The 19348-nt window shown below is 36.7% G+C and overlaps 1 protein-coding gene across 2 annotated transcripts in view; it reads left to right on the plus strand.

The window, feature by feature from the left end:
• wnk4a (WNK lysine deficient protein kinase 4a) overlaps window positions 1-19348 on the plus strand; it is an 86022-nt gene that overhangs the window by 23484 nt on the left and 43190 nt on the right. For both annotated transcript variants that reach the window (XM_020918155.2, XM_055150163.1), the window contains exons 3-5: window positions 15336-15508; window positions 16037-16257; window positions 16723-16880. In XM_020918155.2, the coding sequence (XP_020773814.2) occupies window positions 15336-15508; window positions 16037-16257; window positions 16723-16880 (552 nt within the window). The remainder of the gene's footprint in view (window positions 1-15335; window positions 15509-16036; window positions 16258-16722; window positions 16881-19348) is intronic.

A 19348-nucleotide genomic window follows, 5' to 3' on the forward strand; every position in this document is an offset into this window, starting at 1 on the left:
ATGTGATTCCCTTTTGCATTTATGCATTTTGCAAACTTCCAAAGCCCATTTTCCCCTGTTAGAACATCCAACAACCACACAATTACGATGTCCGAATCCCAGAACTAAAATATGGTAATATCAGAACCAGAAACAAAAGTGATATGGTTCAAAAGACTTGAAAAGATCCGCTTTGACAATAGATGCATCCCACTGGGAAAACAAATATGGCGGTTTGATGCTCACTTTTTCGGAGGATCCTTCCCAGTATGCATTGTGTGACGACCGGAAGTCCAAAATTTCGGGATGCATGTATGCACAGATTAGCAAACACAGGAAAAATAAAATTAAAAATTAAAAAAATTTAACAACACATCAGTGATCAAGGGATGAAATTGGACTTTTTTCCATGTTAATTTATTTTGAAAAGTCTGTTCTGGAAGTTAATATAAAGCCTTTTTTTTTTCATATTGCTGCACTACTCCCTCCTCTTCATGAGTTTATTGTTCTGTTATATAATGTATTCCTTGTTTTGATTAAATACCTTACAGCTGATTTTACCGCATAAATATCTTTGGTTAAGCAATTGCGTAACCCTGCTACACTGTGAGAACCATTACTAAAAACCTTTTCTAATATCTCTCAGTGCTTCGACATGACTTCACCAGTTTCTTTTTCGAGGCAAAACTTTCTCCTCTGGGCGTCTTGTGATCTGTTCGTGGTTGGCTGGTTGGAGCTGTAGAGTACATATTTTTTTCTTCCATTCACTCTCCTCTTTTTCCTTCATATAAGTCATGACACAGAGTCCATCCAAACATAACGCGCTATCAGAACACTCCCAGAACATTTTCTACCATAGCTGTATTATTTAATCACAATGAAACGCTTTGACCGGAATTGGGTCAAGGGGAATATGTTTTTTGATTAAAGTTTATGCATTTGAAATTAGGATTATTAGGATTAGAATTAAAAGTCATTGCATAGCTGATGTATAAGTGAATTTAATATAGGTGCAATAGTTTAGTATGTAAAATTTGTGTGGTATTGTGAATGTAAGATGCTCTTCCAATGCTTCACAATGCCTTCCTGTTGTCTGGGTTAGAGCTGGTATTTTATATTTTATTTTTAGAACATATATTTAATGTCAGAAATTTGTTAATAATTTAATGACACACCCAAATGGGATTGAGAAACACTTGCATATGATGGTAACATGGTTATAACTTTGTTCTTCAGCATTTTCAAAGTTTATTTTAATATGATAGATCCAAATCTGATACTCATATACCCCAATATGAATAAATACCATAAGAAAACCAAATAAAAAGGAAATTTGGTCTCTTGGTAGTAGGGATCTGCAAAAATATAGAAATATCAATATATTGTATTGTTTAATATGATGATACAGTATCGATATTGTGGGCAGCTGTATCGATATATCACCAGAGTATTTTTGGTTTTTACTAAATTATTTTGTTACAGAGCTACAGTTTTGTTGCTTGTTTAAAGGAAGGGAACTTATTTATGTGACACATTTGACATTTTTACAGTTTTGATGATTAAAATGTTTGTGTTTCATATGAACTTTGCACAAGAAGTGGTTTAACAAAGACTTTTAGTGTCACAACCATGATTTAGACTTTATTTTTTATTACACTGTATCGAATCAATTCGAACTATATTGCATCGAATCGAAAGTGCACTGTATCAAGATATGTATCGTATTGTGACCTATGTATCGAGGTATGTATCGTATCGACAACTTCTTAATGATACCCAGCCCTATATACTTGGTAGTAATGACATGACTCAAAAAATGCATTATCTGTTAAGGGAAATGAAAATTAACAAAATTTAAATCTCCAAAAGAAAATAACCAAAATTAAACTCCACAAATTTTAACACAGGCTACCTTTTGGCACTCACAGATGAACAAATAATATTTTTTCTTGCCTCTATCTCGTAAACATATTGGCCTGAAGGATGGTTTGATGTCTGAAACCAGCAATAACGGTTATAGTGGAATTTAATGACATCATCTTTTCCTCCTTTTGCATTAAGTTTTTCCACTAGCGTATATACACATTTACCTCATACATGATTGCCTTATGTAATATATTGACCTAATACACGCATATGTAAACAATTCCACCATTGACTGAGCAGAGGTGAATCCCATTATCACATGTTGCCCGGGGAAACTTTGTGTTTTTAACTGTAATGTGATGGGAAAAATGTAGTAAAAATTTGTGGCTGGGAGAACAAGTTGTACTCAGAGGAATAAACCGATGGGTGAAATGTCAGAGACGGTGTATGTGGTCTCGCGGGGGTTAAAGGTGGCTGATCACCTTTGACCTCGTGTACCCTCAACAAGAAAGTGTGAAGTCATGATATTGCAGCTTCTCAAATGGCAGCAGTTAACTACATTTTCAGACCAGGCATAATAAAAATAACCAGGCAAACTATACGCAAATTCTGTTATCATAAAAACACCTATTGTGTCTATTATATGGCCATAATCTATGACATCTGTGGATCATTATGGTATAATTTACACATTTTAAATCTCAATATTCATCTAGAACGACTTCATTAAATCAACAAGTTTGCTGACTTCAGTTACTTCGCCCCTTGCCCGATGATACACAGAGGTCACTGGGGAATTAACTGTGCCCAATTCCAATCCAATAAGTGACATAATGCAGGACAAAACCAACACAAGCACAATAAGAAGCCATACTTACATAACGCTCATCTTTCAGGGATTATTAGAAGTCTTAGATCGTACCTTTGGGCAGTTAAGAAACACAAGTTTGAGCAGATATCACAGCTTATAACATAAAAGGAAGTTTAAGTTGTCATTTAGATGCCAAACTAAATGCCAGTGTGCGTAAAGCTGTCTAAACTTGTTCAGATATTGTTTCAAGAATCAGGTGTGGAGTGGAAAGTGAGGTAAGCTATTTTAAGTAGAGCAAACTGAATGCAGTTTTATTTTCTCACATTGGATCACAAACAAAACCTGTCAATCAATATTTGTATAACTGCCAACTTTTTAATAAAAATCAGTGAATAGCCTAATGTGAATTTCCTCCTTGCGCAACTTTTCTGGTAGAGGATCTGCTGCTTGTCTCCATGGAAATGTTATTGCTTTGCCTAGAATGTTCCACTGTATGACTTTAAACATATACATCTAGCATTAAGTCATTACGTTTGTTTCTATCAGTCAAAAATACAATAATTCCTTCTGTGAATAGGGGCAACTCTCCACAGATCTGAACTGTAATGTAGCGTAGTGCTCTAACCTGCTTTTCTCCCTTGAATCTGCACTGTGGAATATTCTAGACAAAGCATAACATTTCCATGGAGATATCAGGTGGCAGACCCTTCACTAGAAATGTTATGCAGTGCTCCTGTAAATGTGCTGCCGTATGTAACTAGTGGTGGGAGGTCTGACATTTTTGTCTTTCCACAGAAAAGTTAATGTTTGCCTATAGACTCATTTACTAAGAATGTTCCTCAGTATTAGAAGACGAAGACATGCACATCGGATAAAAGTTGAATCTGCATGCTGCGTCCAAAGACAAAAAATTGTAAACATGAAGAAAGAGATCCGCACCACAGTTTTTGGAGCTCCCTTTTTTTTTATTGTTTTAATAGCAATGTGAAGTGTTATTATCCTATAAAAGTAATAAAACTGGGGTCTCTAAAGAACTGCAGTGTGGATCTGCCTTTTCTTTTTTACACTGTCCCACATTGTGGCATTAAACTTTTATGTCTCACACGTGTTCCATTAAGGTGTTTTTATGGCTGAAAAATGTGCATTCTTACTTTGAGCACAGTAGGCCTATCCTCTCCACAACTATGGGCTGTAACTAGATCTGCTTTTCTCTAATATTAGTTTAATGCCAGACTGTGGAGCATTCTAGGCAAAGTAATAACATCTCCATGGAGACAAGCAGGTGCCAGACACTTCACCTGAAATGTTACATTGAGCTATCCTGACCTCGCAGCATTAGGATTCGTTCTCTCGACAGTAGGCGGGTACTTTTTTAATTTAACCAATTATTTGGCTGTTATTTGGTTGTGATGTATGTCATGCACCGAAACTCTCAGTGGTGTCCAAATAATTGCCGTCTTCACAGCTCTTCACTGATTGGCAGGTGCTCGGTCTACAACTTCCGGGGTTCTTGCAAACCATCTAGTGTATTCTTATTCCTGACCTAGTCGCTGGAGAGAAATTAAATTGAGCGGAGAGACTAGGTGGCACCAGTCTGGCTAACACTGTGCACCTTTAACAGAAAAAAAGTTTTATTTATCATTCTTTTCCAAAATTATCTCCGGCTTACATATGCATTTATTTTGTTTGTGTGCTTGTGTGTTTGTTTTTGTGTTTGACTTCTCAGAAATGTTGTGAACAAAAAAATAATGATAGGATTAGACTTGACTGACAGTTCATGTTTTGTTTACCCAGTGGTTTTTGTGTAGTTTTGTGTAAGTGTTGAGTGTGGAGAAAAGAGTGGGGTGTGAGAGTTTTTTTTTTTTTCTTCTTTTTTCATTTTGTTATAATCTCAAAATCTAAAATAAAATAAATAAATAAATAAATAAAACTTAACAAAAAATATAAATAAATAAATCAATCAAAAGCTTGCTTCACTGGCCACTCATCTCTGACATGAACAGCCAGCTCGCGTAATCCTACATCTAGGCCTGTCTCTGTAGCCTACTGTCGCTAATTAGCCGGGCGCCGCCACCAGTCAAGTCATGCTTGCTCCAGAACGTGCAGCCTTGTTTGAGCCCTCAATCCTTATGAGATTACTGTCTAACCTCGCTGTTGCCTGCCCCATTTATTTACTCTGGTTTTCTTTGGACGGGGCACAGTAGCTCTTCAGTGCTAAACGAGCAAACATCTAAATGCATGCTCTGTAGCTCGCTGCGCCTACGTGCTGTTTGTACCCAGAATATGTCAGTCAGGCAGGCTAGTCATTTTCTATGATGAGGTCAGACTTCATTTTGGCACTGTCTTTGACCCCAATGTGGGCTCCGGGCAGTGCTGTGGTAATGCTTAAAGGCTCTATATTGTGCAAAATTGACTCTTGTGAGCTTTTAGCCATGTTATAACGCTGTTTCTTCATCAAAACAGACCTGGAGTTGTGTTTTGTTTTGTGTGTTGTGTGGGACAGAATTTTCAGTCCCGCTCCCACCCACACCTACGAAGAATTGTAATTTTCAGTCCCGCATCTGCAATATTTTGTCCCGCTCATGCCTGCAAGTCATGCAAGATGGAGACATTCACTTTCTTAAGCTCTGTCAAACACAGAGAAGCGGAAAGGAATTGTCTAAAATGTATGCGAGATTAGACCACATCCACAAATTTAGGGTGTTTAAAATGTTTTTATTAATGCCAAATAAAATATCCAGCACAAATGATGTATGATAGACACACATGAATCATGTGTATATTTTACTTTACACTCATATTTAGTTTGTGGGACTGTAGTTTATCATCCCACCCGCCCACTCCTGCCTTGTACAGTCCCGCTCCCGCCCGTGCCCCTCTCTCTCTCAAATCCAAGATTAGTCCTTGTTTAGTCCTGATTTAGACTTGGTTTAGACCTGGTGTAGACCTGGTTTAGTCCTCCTGGTTCAGTCACGAATTGTGTACCCCCGCTTAAAAAATCCCCACTACACCACGGGTCATGAAGCAGTAATTTTCATTTCATTTTTTAAGTTTTGTTCAGTAGAGATGGACAATTCCAGGGCTGAAAAGATACAAAAGTTTCAAGTGAAGATGCATGGAGTTCAAAAAACAGTGGAGCACACCCTGTGTTACTACATGACATCACAAGGTGGGACAGAGTGTTTTTTGCTTGAGAGAAGAACTCAGCCTAAATATGAAGGGTTTGTTTGTTAAACATGTTTGAATGAAACAAAACACAACTCCAAGTTTGTTTCTGATGAGGAAAAATTATAACATAAATCAAAAAATAGCATAATACGGGCACTATAAGCTGGGCACGTTCGCTGCTGTCATCAGTCTGTAGGCGACCATGTCTGGAGCATGTAACACTTGGCACCTGTTAATGGTCCCTCAATAACTCAATTTATGCTATGGGGAAATGTATAGCTCACCTTTCAAGTGTGTAAAAGGGATCGTGCAAAAGTCAAAATCCCATACTGCTTACTAATCTAGTGAGATAGTCTGCTTGATAGCTAGTTGGTTGACTACCGCTGGCACTGAAATCCAATTATGCTAATGCAATTTCTCAGAATGGGTTCATTGAGGGAGACTGAAGCCAATTGTGTACTTGGCTGGGACTTGTAAGGGTTTTTTTGATAATTATTATTTTTAGACTTGTTTGAATATTGAACTAGACATTTTTGTAGCCTACTTCTGAAAAAAGGATGTTAATATATTTTTTAATGTTTTATTTAAAAGGCCCATATTACGCTATTTTCTGATCTATGTTATAATGCTCCACTGTGTTCACTTGAACTAGAATCACTTGAATAATTTCAGACCTGGAATTATGAAACTACAGGATAAAAGGTAAAAAGGTAGCTGTTAAAATTACTGCTTCATGACATCACAAGATGGACAGAGCATTTTGAGCTTTGGAGATGTAGACAGATGAATAATAAAGGATTACTCAAACATGTGTGAATGAAGCATAACAAAATTGTAAATGTAACAACATTCTAACATGGCTAAAACTCACAAATGTCAATTTTATGTAATATTGGACCTTTAAGTTAATAGTAGACTAACTTATAAGTGAGAGTAAGTTTAATCAGTTGAGTAACAATATCTTAGTCTGATTCATCAGCCGGTTTCACTTTGTGGAAACCATCTGACCTCACAGCATTAGGATTTGTTCGCTCGATGGTAGTACTTTTTTAATTTAACCAATTGCTGCTATTTGGTCGTGACATTTCTAATGCACCAAATCCCGTAGGAAGAAGGACAATAACGTCTTTCCCCTTGATAAAATTCACCAAACATTCTCTTTGTTCCGGCTTTAAATTCCTGATCTCTGGAGTTGCTGCCAACACAGAATGTATGTCTTCGTCTACATCCATCTCGACTGCTTTGTTTACTGTTGTGTTGTATCACAAAAGGGACACAGACAGACGCTTGAGTTTGATGTCATGGCTTCCCGGCTCTTCACTGATTGGCCGGTGCGCGGTCTACAACTTCCGGGGTTCTTGCAAACCATCTAGTGTATTCTGATTCCTGACCTAGTCGCTGGAGAGAAATGAAATTGAGTGGAGGCACTAGGTGGCGCCAGTCTGACCAGCAATACCTTTCTAAATTAGACTAAACTAGACCAGTATTATACCAACAATCTAAAAGTAGTATGACTGGATTCATTTATCACTTGACCCATGTTCCTCTCTGTATTTATCTAAGTATTTATCTCAGAAGCCACGGTCTGTCGTCCACTCTGACCACTGTTCCTTCCAACCTAATGTAACACCACGATGGAGTAGAGTCCCGCCTTCTGGTTTTAGTACAAACTCCATCTGCTCCTCTCCTGGTTGTCATAATAGCAGTGCTAACAGGGACCTCTTAATGCCATGCTCCCACCATCAACACAGCTTATGTAACTGTACCATGAGTGGCACTGAGCCCAACTATTTCCAACCTCAGTCAAGGCAGACCCCCCAACTCCATACATACACGTCCTCCCCTTGGCTAAGAGTAAATCGTCTCTCCAACAAGAAAGCCTCAGAGTCCAAGGAATATTAATGATCACTGTAGTTATAGCAAAGCAGACTTTCTATAAATAGTGCACTCAATGTCTGTGCTGAAGTAGCTATGGTGTTGAATACTTTGCATATTTAGCCCATAAAAGTAGTAGCCTGTGTTACTAGATAGAAGTGATAAAAACATACAAAAGTTACAGGTGAAAATCTGAAAAAAACATAAAGAAAAAGTGTACAGGAACTTTAATTGTTACTTAAAGGACCCATATTACACTATCTTCTGATCTGTTATTATGTTGTTTTTTGTTTCTTTCACACATGTTTAACACAAATCCTGCATATTTAGGCTGAGTTCGTCTCTCAAACACTCTGTTTCACCTTGCGATGTCATGTAGTAATACATGAAGTGCTCTATTGTGTTTTTAAACTCCATACACCTTCATTAGAATCATTTGAATGATTTCAGCCCTGGAATTGCCAATCTTTACTGAACTAAAGGTAAAAGGTTGCTGTTATTTTTATTTATTTGTTTATTTTTTAGTAATTTGCATTGCAAACTACATACATTACAGAATATAGGAACGAAACAACAAGATACGAGACGAACATTAAAGTCAAAGATTACATACAAATAAGGTGACAGGGGCTGATGCCAATGTGGACATTATGTGTGTTGCTGTTCATTTTAAAAGTACCACTAAATGAAATCATAAAACACAACTGTGGAAAAGAGCCAAGATTGTGTGATATACAGTAGGACCTTTAAATATGTGTTATGTGCAATTTACCACATTTTTATTGAGATTAAGACAGTTTAATAATCATCTTTTGATAGCCATGACAGTGATTAAATGATTAAATAATATTGAAATTAAATGTATTCTTTTAATATGGAAAAATCTAAAATTGTGATTCATCAACAGGCTGTAAGGGGGAATTTATTTTTATCAGTTCTTTACGGCACTAGAAAACGAATTGTGCGTAATTTTCCACCAGCATAATTATTTTACCATAGATTTGAACAGTTTTCATGCTGTTTTTTCACAGTATGTCTTTGTGGAAGGGCTGCTGTTTTCCATCTATTAGCACTAACCTTTTTCAAAGCAGGTTAGTTTTGTTTTTATGGCTTCCCACATGCATTGCTTTTCCAGGGTTATGCAATGTGTTTTGGGCTCCTTTGCTTTGCTCATGTCTAGGTAGATGCAGGCCAAAGATCAATCAAAATATGCACGTTAATTAATTATGTACAGCAATCAGCGTGTAATAAGGCTATGCTAATCACCGTGTTGTGTACTGCTTAAGATAAATGACAGCTAGAGCTAAGTGTACTAGAGTGTGGAGATGCTTAAACACATGACATTGTAGGTTAGTCTGATTTTCCCAGAAGATTCAACTTATTTTTAGCTTTTCTGTTAACTCCCATCATGTTAACATAGCATTGTTGATCTTTGACCCTGCATTGCTATAGACTGTTCACAAAAAAAAAAACACATTTAGCTTTTGTTGTCACCAGCTGCACTTCATTTTCCACATTTGACATAATCGCGGACAATTTCACACATCGAACTGAATAGAAACATGTTTTTATTTTGTTGTATGAAATAATCACATCCAATTTGTCTGACAGGCAGCACATTTTATTCACGTTGTTCGCTCAAATTGCCCTGCAGGTCTCCACTCTTCTTCTTAGTGTTCAAACTTTATGTTTCACAGTAATTTAAATTAGCACATGGAGCGCGCTTGTAAATACTTGGGGTAGTGTGCAGAGCCAATTTTCTGTAGGGCAGGCGGTACAGCATTTACACAATAATATCGTTGGGCTGTCACAATATATCAAATTATAAGTTCCTTTGCTTAAATGCATGGTTTTATAGTAGAAACAGCTTATAAACTTCGGAAACTACATATCCCATGATTCATTTCAGCGTAGACAACGTGAAGAAATATGTTTTTTACTTGAATTCTTGGGATTATGAGGGAAATAATTCACACCAAAATCATGTCAAGGTATTTTAAGAGCAAAAAAGTGTCACATCTACAATTATATCAGCCTTTTGAAAATATCGCAATAAATATCGTACCGTTAGATGCACATTGTGATAATATCGTACCGTGAGATTTGGATATAGTTACATCCCTAAACAACATGCTTTCAAAGGTTATTTCATATACATAGATTACTGCAAAAACGAAAATGAACATTTTATTTGTACTTTATACTTTATTTATATTTTTAAATCTAGAAGTATTTTTTGTGTTGTAGACATTGAGTCTCACTCTTCTGGTAGGAAATTAACAGTAAAAAAATTGTTTCACATAGCAATTTGCGACGTATCAGTAAGAGTAGTTATTCATATTCAAAGTTTGCATGCATTTTTTTTCTGGAGGAAGTGTCTGAGGTCAAGGAAGTCTGGGAGTCCCTGCTTAGACTGCTGCCCCCACGACCCGGCCCCGGATAAGCGGAAGAAAATGGATGGGTGGATGAAAAGTTCAGTTATTGTGTTTTATAAGATGATAAAAGTAATATTTAAAGTCTCTGTAATACTCTCTGCAGTTTTTCAATGCCTTTTGGAGCTTTATTTTATAGTTTTTTCCATTGATTTCAGAATGATGGAACTGTTGTCATAGTGATTAACAATTTAAAGCAAAATATTGTATATTTTCAATGATGAAAAGGCCTTAAAATTTCACATATAGGCTACGACAGCCAGCTGAAACCAGTAAACGTCTTACATAAACCTGTCAGTATATAGGCCCCATAGATCAACCTGAATGAACCATCCATTAACCTTACACATGAACTGCAACAACACAAGAGATCCTAATGTAAATCTTCTGCTGTTTCCTTTTTTTCCAAGAACACACAGATCTTAAAAGCCCTAAAACTCATTCCTGTGTCACGCCATGTTTGAAGTCCATAAAGCTAAAGTGGCATCGCTAACATCCTAACGTGTAAAGGTGCAAATTAGACCAATGTATTTAGGCATTCACATGAGGAAGGTGTCTTTGGATTTCATAACACAGCTAATTGACCGTGGTCTTCAGTGTCCAATGGCAAACTCGAGGGCAGTTGTTAGTTGGTTAGAGATAAATATAAAGGTTGTAGATATTTTTAGCAGTGAGCAACTATTGGCTTGCCTAAAAAAACTGTTCCAACTAATGTCTGTGTAATTCCAGGTAGGATCCATAGCAAAACAAATATTCAGTTGTGTCAACTGATGAGCAGAGAAACTTGTCTTCACTCTCAAACACTGTACTAATTCTAAACTTAACAACATAGCAAAGAGCCAGTACTGAAAAAATATATATGTAAGCAATGCAGTCTTATTAGTAGGAATGTCACAATAACCGAAATATCGTGATATCATATCGTCAAAAGTTCACAATAATATCGTGGGCTGTCACAATATATCAGATTATAAGTTTCTTTGCTTAAATACATGGTTTTATAGTAGCAACAGCTTATAAGCATTGGAAACTACATATCCCATGATTCATTTCAGTGCAGACAACATGAAGAAATATGTTTTTTACTTGAATTCTTGGGATTATGATGGACATAATTCACACCGAAATCTTGTCAAGGCATTTTAAAAGCAAAAAAGTGTCCTATCTACAATTATATCAGCCTCTGCAAAATATCGCAATAAATATTGTACTGTGAGATGCATATCGTGAAAATATAGTACAGTGAGATGTCTATCATGAAAATATCGTACCATGAGATTTGGATATCGTTACATCCCTACTTATTAGTATAATAGTACTATAATTTACTGTACAGAATCTGAGTCTTGTGTTTTGGTTCTGTTAAAAAAAGACTTAAAGGTGCACTGTGTAACTTTTCCGGTGGAGGGTTCGTCATCTGCTTTCTCCGTGGAAATGTTATCTGAAATGTTCCACAGTATGGCATTGCACTTATTTATCTCTACAGAGAAAGCAGGTGACGCCATCAAGCCAAGTTAAATGTCAGATCTGTAGAGAGGCGAGCCCATGCGAGTGCAAGTTTGTAAGACAATATAACCCCATGTTATTGAGCAAATACAAGATGGATACGTTTAATGCCACTCTGGGATATTCTCGACAAAGCAACTACATCTCCACGGAGACAAGCCGATGGCAGACCTTCCTCCAGAAAAGTTACACAGTGCACCTTTAAACATGTGACGAGGAAACTCAAATGTTAGCTATCTGATCCTATTATAAACCAACCTACAAATTTCTGATTAATGATATAAGCTACTTTGTCAAATTTGTCCAACATCTATTACATTTATTATCTACCGTAATGTGTCAATCATCTTAATTTAAATCCTGACTTCAGAAGATCAGTGTTCAGAAGATGGTGTGTCTCTATTTTGTGCGCTAATATGCTAACGGGCTAAAAACATTTACTCAAAACATTGTTAGTGACGACGTTAACATGTAAACAGATCGTCAAAGGCGTGCTGACCCTTAGCTTTGACAATGAGGTTGTGTGTTATGTGTAAGTGGCTGCTTGTTCTGCCTTCACAACCCCATCACAGCTGACCTCAACGCTGACCTCTGTGTCTTTAAACATGCGCCCTCATGATGAAACTTGACAGCTTGTGACACATGATGGATATAGGTGAAAGGGGCCTCACTTGACTTTAGACAAAACTTAAGGCTAGGGCTGGTCAGGATTGAGTAAATGTCTTGATCTTGATTCTCTTGATAATAATAATAATCTGATATTATTGTTTTAAACCAATAGAAATAGACAGTAAAATAATGGGAACACATACAGTATTATCTAAAATGTTTACTTAAAAGTGCACTGCGCTACTTCTGGTGGAGGGTTTCGCTATCCACTTGTCTCCAGAGGGTTATTGTTATTGCTTTGCCTGGATTGTTCCATGGTAAGACATTAAAAGTTGTATGGAGGATTTTTTTTTTTGTTTCAAATTGTCAAAGAAAGTTTAAAATACCATTACAGAGACGCAGCAGCCTTGTAATTATGATGACCAAAAAAAAAAAAAAGAAAATCTATCAACTGTGGATGTAGTGAGGCCAGAAAAACATCAGCCAATAGATAACGAGGCTCACTCATTTTCTATTGGCTGTTAGGTTGTCAATCAAACTCCCTATGTTTCTAGTGTAACTCACCAGCGTACGGGGATTATGTGCTTTATGCAGCGGTTCTTAGAGGCTTTTTCAAAGTGTAGCTTCCTCGCAATTCGCACAAAGTTTGTTGCGATGGCGGACGAGAATCCACGACCAGTTCACTGCAAAAGAAAGTCTGTTTTTGAGGTCGCTGAAAGAAGAAGAGAAGGGGAAAAGGAGCAAAGCCAAACTGAGGTGATTCTTGGAGATCTCTTCCAGCGATTGCACGAATGAAGCAGACAAGGGGTCTAAAAACTGGCGCATCAGTCGCTAAATTATTTCTAGACAGGTCACTCCAACAGTAATGCTGAATGCGCACTGGCTGTAAACAAGCGTGATTTCTAGAGTCAGGAGGCGGGAGGAGGTGTTGCTGCTGAGGGAGCTGTGGAAGAGGAAGGTGGTGTCACACATGCACATCATTTGAAAAAGGACTGTCACTGTATTTCTCTTCCCTTAAAAAAGTCCCCTATACAACCTTTAAACATCCATCTAATTATTATGGATGTTTCTATTTCTCAAAAACATAATAGTTCCATCAGTGAAAAGGGGCGACTGTCCACAGATCTGTATTGTAATGCATCGTAGTGCTGTTGCCTGCTTGTCTCCCTTGTGATAGGTATACTGTGGAACACTCTATCCTTAATAGTCCATGGGCATATACTAGTCTTTGTGGTCATATACTTGTTCTGATATTCAGGTGAATGTGAGTATCAATTAGTAGAGTTATGGTGCAGCAATAGCTAAAAAAAAAAAAAAAAAAAAAAAAAGACAGAGAGAACTACATAGACCATGATCCTTTGCTCCATTTCAGTGTGGTTTTTTGTTTGTTTGTTTGTTTGTGTTTTAAATTAAGGACAACAGAATATAACATTAAAAAAATACAACACTCAACAGTTAACAATTACAATAATCAGCATAAAACAGAAGACAAAAACATAAAGCAACACCCACAACAACTACAACAAATACAAAACAACAAATACAAATACAAACAACAACAACAACAAAAATCCCCCATTTCCCCCCAACCACACACACTAACACAAATTTGGCTAAATTAAACAAAAGTAATAAGGTAGTGCAACATAAACATACCGCTAGGCCACCTTACATTGACACATTGCAGCCAATTCATAACTGAAATTCCTTTTCTCTCTTTTTTTCTTCCATTTTTTCCCCCTTGTCCCATTAAAAAAAATAATTAAAAAATTGTCCATTGTACCATTTCAGTGTGTTTGGATTAAGTCTTGTCAAGACATTTTAAGAGGAACAGTTTTGTTTGCCTCCACAAAATATCGCAATAAATATTGTATCGTGAGATGTATATCATGAAAATATTGTTCAGAGAGATTTGGATATTGTTATATTCCTAATCGTGAGGCTCCCCACAATATCGTGAGCTTTTCCCACGATATTGAATAAATATCGTGAAACTTGGATATCGTTACACCCCTAGTGTTTAGCATAGTGTATGGCTATATACTCCAGAAAACTCAGCAATCTTTACTTATATTTTTGACCAATTCTTAACAGTTTTCTTATTAAGGACTATATACTTATATACGTTGTAGTAGTAGTAGCTTCTCTGTTATTTGGAAAGAGGTTCATCGGAGGAAAGTGTAGTGGTAAGGTTGATTGTGCATGTAAACATATACAAACCATTTTTCCCAGAATTCCACCTCAATGCTTGATTCATGGTCACGGAGGTCTCAAAGGAGTTTTCCGCTAACCACCCCCGAAAGCAGACTTAAAGTAAATTGGGCCATTCATACGAGAGGAAACACAAAAATGACTTGTTGGATCCAATTTTATGTGAATATCGGAAATGTCTTTTGAGAGGTATAGTCAAGATCCCTATGTTGGAAAATTGTGGTTATGTAAGGCTAAGCAGAGGGTCCCCCAGCATGTGGTTTCCATCTGCCTCGTCTGTGTTATTAAGTAAAGAAACAGTCATTTATCAAATATGCCTATCATCTTATGTAATCACAGCTATCTATAGGACCATTTATGCAGTGTCAAAATTGTCAGTCCCTCTAAAAACATTTCCTTATGTTTTACACCAATCCTGATTTGCATTTCTCGTTCCTGAAGAGAATGTGTTTTTTTTTTTTTTTGTCTGTATTTGCAATCTGCTTAATATAGGTTACACATGGGTTACATATGTGCAGAAGTACTGAAGATCTTGCATGATAATAATTTTGCATGGAACAAACTCTTTAACTTTTATAATTCATAAAAGGTACAACATTAAAGTTTACTAAAAAGGAAAATTATAAATAAGTTGTATATAATGTAGCACACCATGTTACTTGGAGATGCTCTGACCCTGTTTTCAGTGAAAGTTGGTATTACTTCTTAGCCTGTTTCAACATGTCTTTTTTAACTTTTAACTTCCACATATTGGACAAATTGTTCTCTCTGTTCTTTTCCCAACCTTTAACAGGGTCCGTGATGAAGAGATAATGAATGTTATTCGCCTGTCATTGCTCATACTGTTACATCATCCTCCATTTTCTTCTGTATTTCAGACCCGTAAACTGACCAAAGCTGAGCGTCAGAGGTTCAGTGAGGAGGTGGAGATGCTTAAAGGGCTGCAGCATCCCAACATCGTGCGCTTTCACGACTCGTGGAAGTCCACTGTGAAGGGCCACAAGTGCATCATCCTGGTGACCGAACTCATGACATCAGGAACCCTCAAAACGTCAGTCAAACTATTAACACACAAATGTTAGAGTACAAGTCAACTGGTAGTATACAAGTCAACTTTTCATATGATTTTCTTTAAAAATCAGGGCTAAAGTGGGTCTCACTTTACATTCAATACTTTTAAAAATATGAATTATTAATTATTATTTTTAAATATGAATTTATATAATTTATAACAAAATGTGGCACTAAAGTGTAATTTATCAATTTAATTCATTCAGTATTAATTCATTCACATCTAGCTGACACTTACTTTGACAATGTACATTTTTATAACACAAAAATATTCAAAATTTTTCAATTGTTTAAATTATTGTTTAGTCTCTTGAGTTAATATACAAATATTTTACTGATAGAGAATCTATAGATATTTATGTTAGGTTAAACATCAGTTGACGTTGTCCCTTGTTGATAGATTCCTTGCATTTGAAATTGCATAAATGTTCTCTTGATGTCAAAATGAAACATTGTGCTTTTCTTCTTGTGTTTATATTAAAGCTGTTTATTTTTTCTCTTGTTTCAGGTACCTGAAGAGGTTCAAAGAGATGAAGCTGAAGCTGCTTCAGCGCTGGAGCAGACAGATCCTCAAAGGGCTTCACTTCCTGCACACGCGGAGCCCTCCCATCATCCACCGCGACCTCAAGTGTGACAACATCTTCATCACTGGACCAACCGGCTCCGTCAAGATCGGGGACTTGGGGCTCGCCACGCTCAAAAGTGCCTCATTCGCTAAAAGTGTCATTGGTGAGAGCGCAGTTTAGTATTACCTGGACATTTCTGGAACTAAGTATTAAAATCATTTTTAGTAAGTAATAAAAATAGTTCTTTAGCAGATCCACTGAATTTTCTAGTGATTTCCTCATGATTTAAAATTTAACATGGTGGAAATTGTGTATATTTTCAGTAAAGCATTCCTCAATCAATACAGTATTTTTATGTTAAGATCATACAATAATTTAGATGTCTGACCATGATTAATAACTTTATAATATCACCAAAATCATTATCAGTAATTCTCCTCAAGGTAATATGTGTCAAGGTTGCATCGATTAAACATATATCCTCCTTTACACAAAAAAGTAAATGTATTCTGTACTTAATGATTTCTTCTCTTCTCTGTGCCCTAAATGCATATAAATCAATGTAACGATACATAAAATTTCATAATTGATTTGACCTTACTAAATTTTTTATTTATCATTTCTACAGGAACTCCTGAATTTATGGCCCCAGAGATGTACGAGGAGAAGTACGATGAAGCTGTGGATGTTTACGCTTTGGGAATGTGCATCCTGGAAATGGCCACCTCCGAGTACCCATACTCCGAGTGCCAAAACGCCGCTCAGATCTACCGCAAAGTCACCAGTGTAAGTGCAAAATAACTCCCCATTTTAAGCAGCGTTTAGCATAATGGTTAACATATGGCTGGAGATAGGAAGAGGGCGGATACAATGTACTCTCAAGGATTTCCTCAAACTTGCAAAACACCAGAGTCCATTTGGAAAGAGGCTCAGTTGTGTCTAATAAAGGATTAAATGTGCCCATTACAGGCTCAGAGTGAATATCCCTGTTGAAAGTGAGCCAATCATGACGCAGAGTCAGTTTTCCATTGTAGTTTTAACCAACTCCAAAGATTAAATTGACTGGATTAGATTTAACTGACGTATGCATTAACAACTAAAAGCTTTTGCATAGCTCTTCAAATTAAATAAATTCAGGATTAAAAACCTGTTTTCCCTTCTTGGGTTTCCATAGAAATTCACCTGACTTCTTAAGTGTAGCGACTTCGATATACCATGCAACATTACATAACATACAAAGAAAGAGTTACTTAGCGTGATATCGTTGAGTATAATAATCTCTAATGCATAAAGCTTTATTTGTATAAGAGTGACTACACTGGGGTCTATACAATTTGTAGTAAAAGAAAGTTGTAGATGAGTTTCTACAAAATTTAAATTTGATAATTTGAGAAAAAATACCTAAATTGTCTCAAATATGGCAGAGGTCATCAGCTGTTCCGCTGGATTCTAAACAATCGGGAATTAAAATATGCATATCAGTCGATCTCTAATTCAAAGTTTCTGTAACTCAGAAGTGGTAAGCTTTTATTGTCGCCACTGCTGCCCTGGGGTAGACTCACAAAAGAGAGGCTGCCAATCTAGCACGCTAACAAATTTTGAATAACAATGTATATTGTAACACGGAAATATTGTGATAATGCAGCTGACACACAGCAGGATAATCCCAGGAAACCTATATTTAAATATATTGCCGAATGAACCAGTAATTAGCCATAGAAGTTATTTAGTCTACCCAAACCTTACATTATTACATAAAAATGTCACTTTGCAAAGAAATGGTACCCACAATAAATACTAAGCCCCAAAATATATTGTTCCATCTTATATTGAAAAATAAGTTGATATCGTATTTATCGTGACAGGCCCACACACAACACCAAATACGTAGTCAAGGTGGGGAAAGTGTCTTGCCCTTAGGCACAATGACAACATGTCTGGACTGGTCAGAGCAGGATTCAAACCATCAACCTTTGAGCTGGAATGTGAAAATATAACATAAAACATACCATATTTTAACACTGCAGTATGTATTAGGAGAGTGGGCATGGTACCTATAACCCAGTATGTTTTAATAGAAGCAAATACCAAAAATATTACTTTAATACAACAGAAAACAAACCTGTGTAACTACGAGTGAAGCTTAGACCATAACACATAATTTAATTTATGTTACAGCCACTTTCCACAATAAAACAGTTCCCTATTGTGTCTGTGTAATTTACAGCAGGACAGTCACTGGGGCTGCCTTCACAATAAATCTGCCCAAACCCAGTTTTCTCTTAGTTTCCTGTGATAACGTTTGCCCAGATAAAATGTCAGCGTGATTTCTTTGTCATTTAAAATGGACATGTTGGCTTCTCTTTGTCCGTTAGCTTTTTACACAAAGTGTAACTCAGATATGAATTTAATTATGTCCAACCAAAATGTTTCCAAAAGCTTGTTAAAATCTGTTGTGTTTAGCTGTGATCCTTAAACCAAACATAAATCAGATATTGTGAAGTTTATGGGCTAGCATTTATGATCTTATTAAACATTGTAAACAGATGCCCAACTGACACCATAAAAATGAAAGCCAAAACCTCAATATGATTTCCATTAAATGTTGTTGCATCTGTAAGCATCTTTACAGTGGAGATTGGGTCTTGATTCTGTTTAGTGAAGTGGAAAAAGTACTCGAGATATGTTCACACGCATCAATACTTAATAATTACAATCACACTCAAGCAACAATAAGTTATTTTATTTTGTGTAAAGCTTTGGTGTAATACTCACACAGTTACTTTTTACAGTACTTCATATTCTATTCCTGCTCTTGTTAATATCACATAATTCTACTACTTATACTTTAGTTCAGGGGTCCCCAACCCCCGTTTGGTACTGGGCCACAAAAGCACAAACCCCCCCTTCCATACGCCGCCAGACCGTGCGTCATCCTGTGCACCGTGTTTCCTGCACCTTTAAACCAGAACTAAAACCAAGACTAAACCAAAACTAAAATCAGGACTAAAACCAGGTCTAAACCAGGTTTAAAACCAGGACTGAAACAGGATTTAACCAGGACTTGGACCGTGCCCCTCCCGTGTGCTGTGTTTCCTGCGTTATGTTTCCTCCACCTTTAAACCAGAACTAAAACCGGGACTAAACCAGAAGTAAACCAAAAACTAAAAACAGGTCTAAACTAGGTCTAAAACAAGATTTAACCAGGACTTGGACTGCATCTCCTCTCGTACGTCGCGTCTTCTCACATACGT

The sequence above is a fragment of the Boleophthalmus pectinirostris genome, unplaced genomic scaffold, assembly GCF_026225935.1.
Source record: "Boleophthalmus pectinirostris isolate CB_2022bp ecotype Guang Dong unplaced genomic scaffold, ASM2622593v1 HiC_scaffold_14, whole genome shotgun sequence".
NCBI classification, from domain to species: Eukaryota; Metazoa; Chordata; class Actinopteri; order Gobiiformes; family Gobiidae; genus Boleophthalmus; species Boleophthalmus pectinirostris.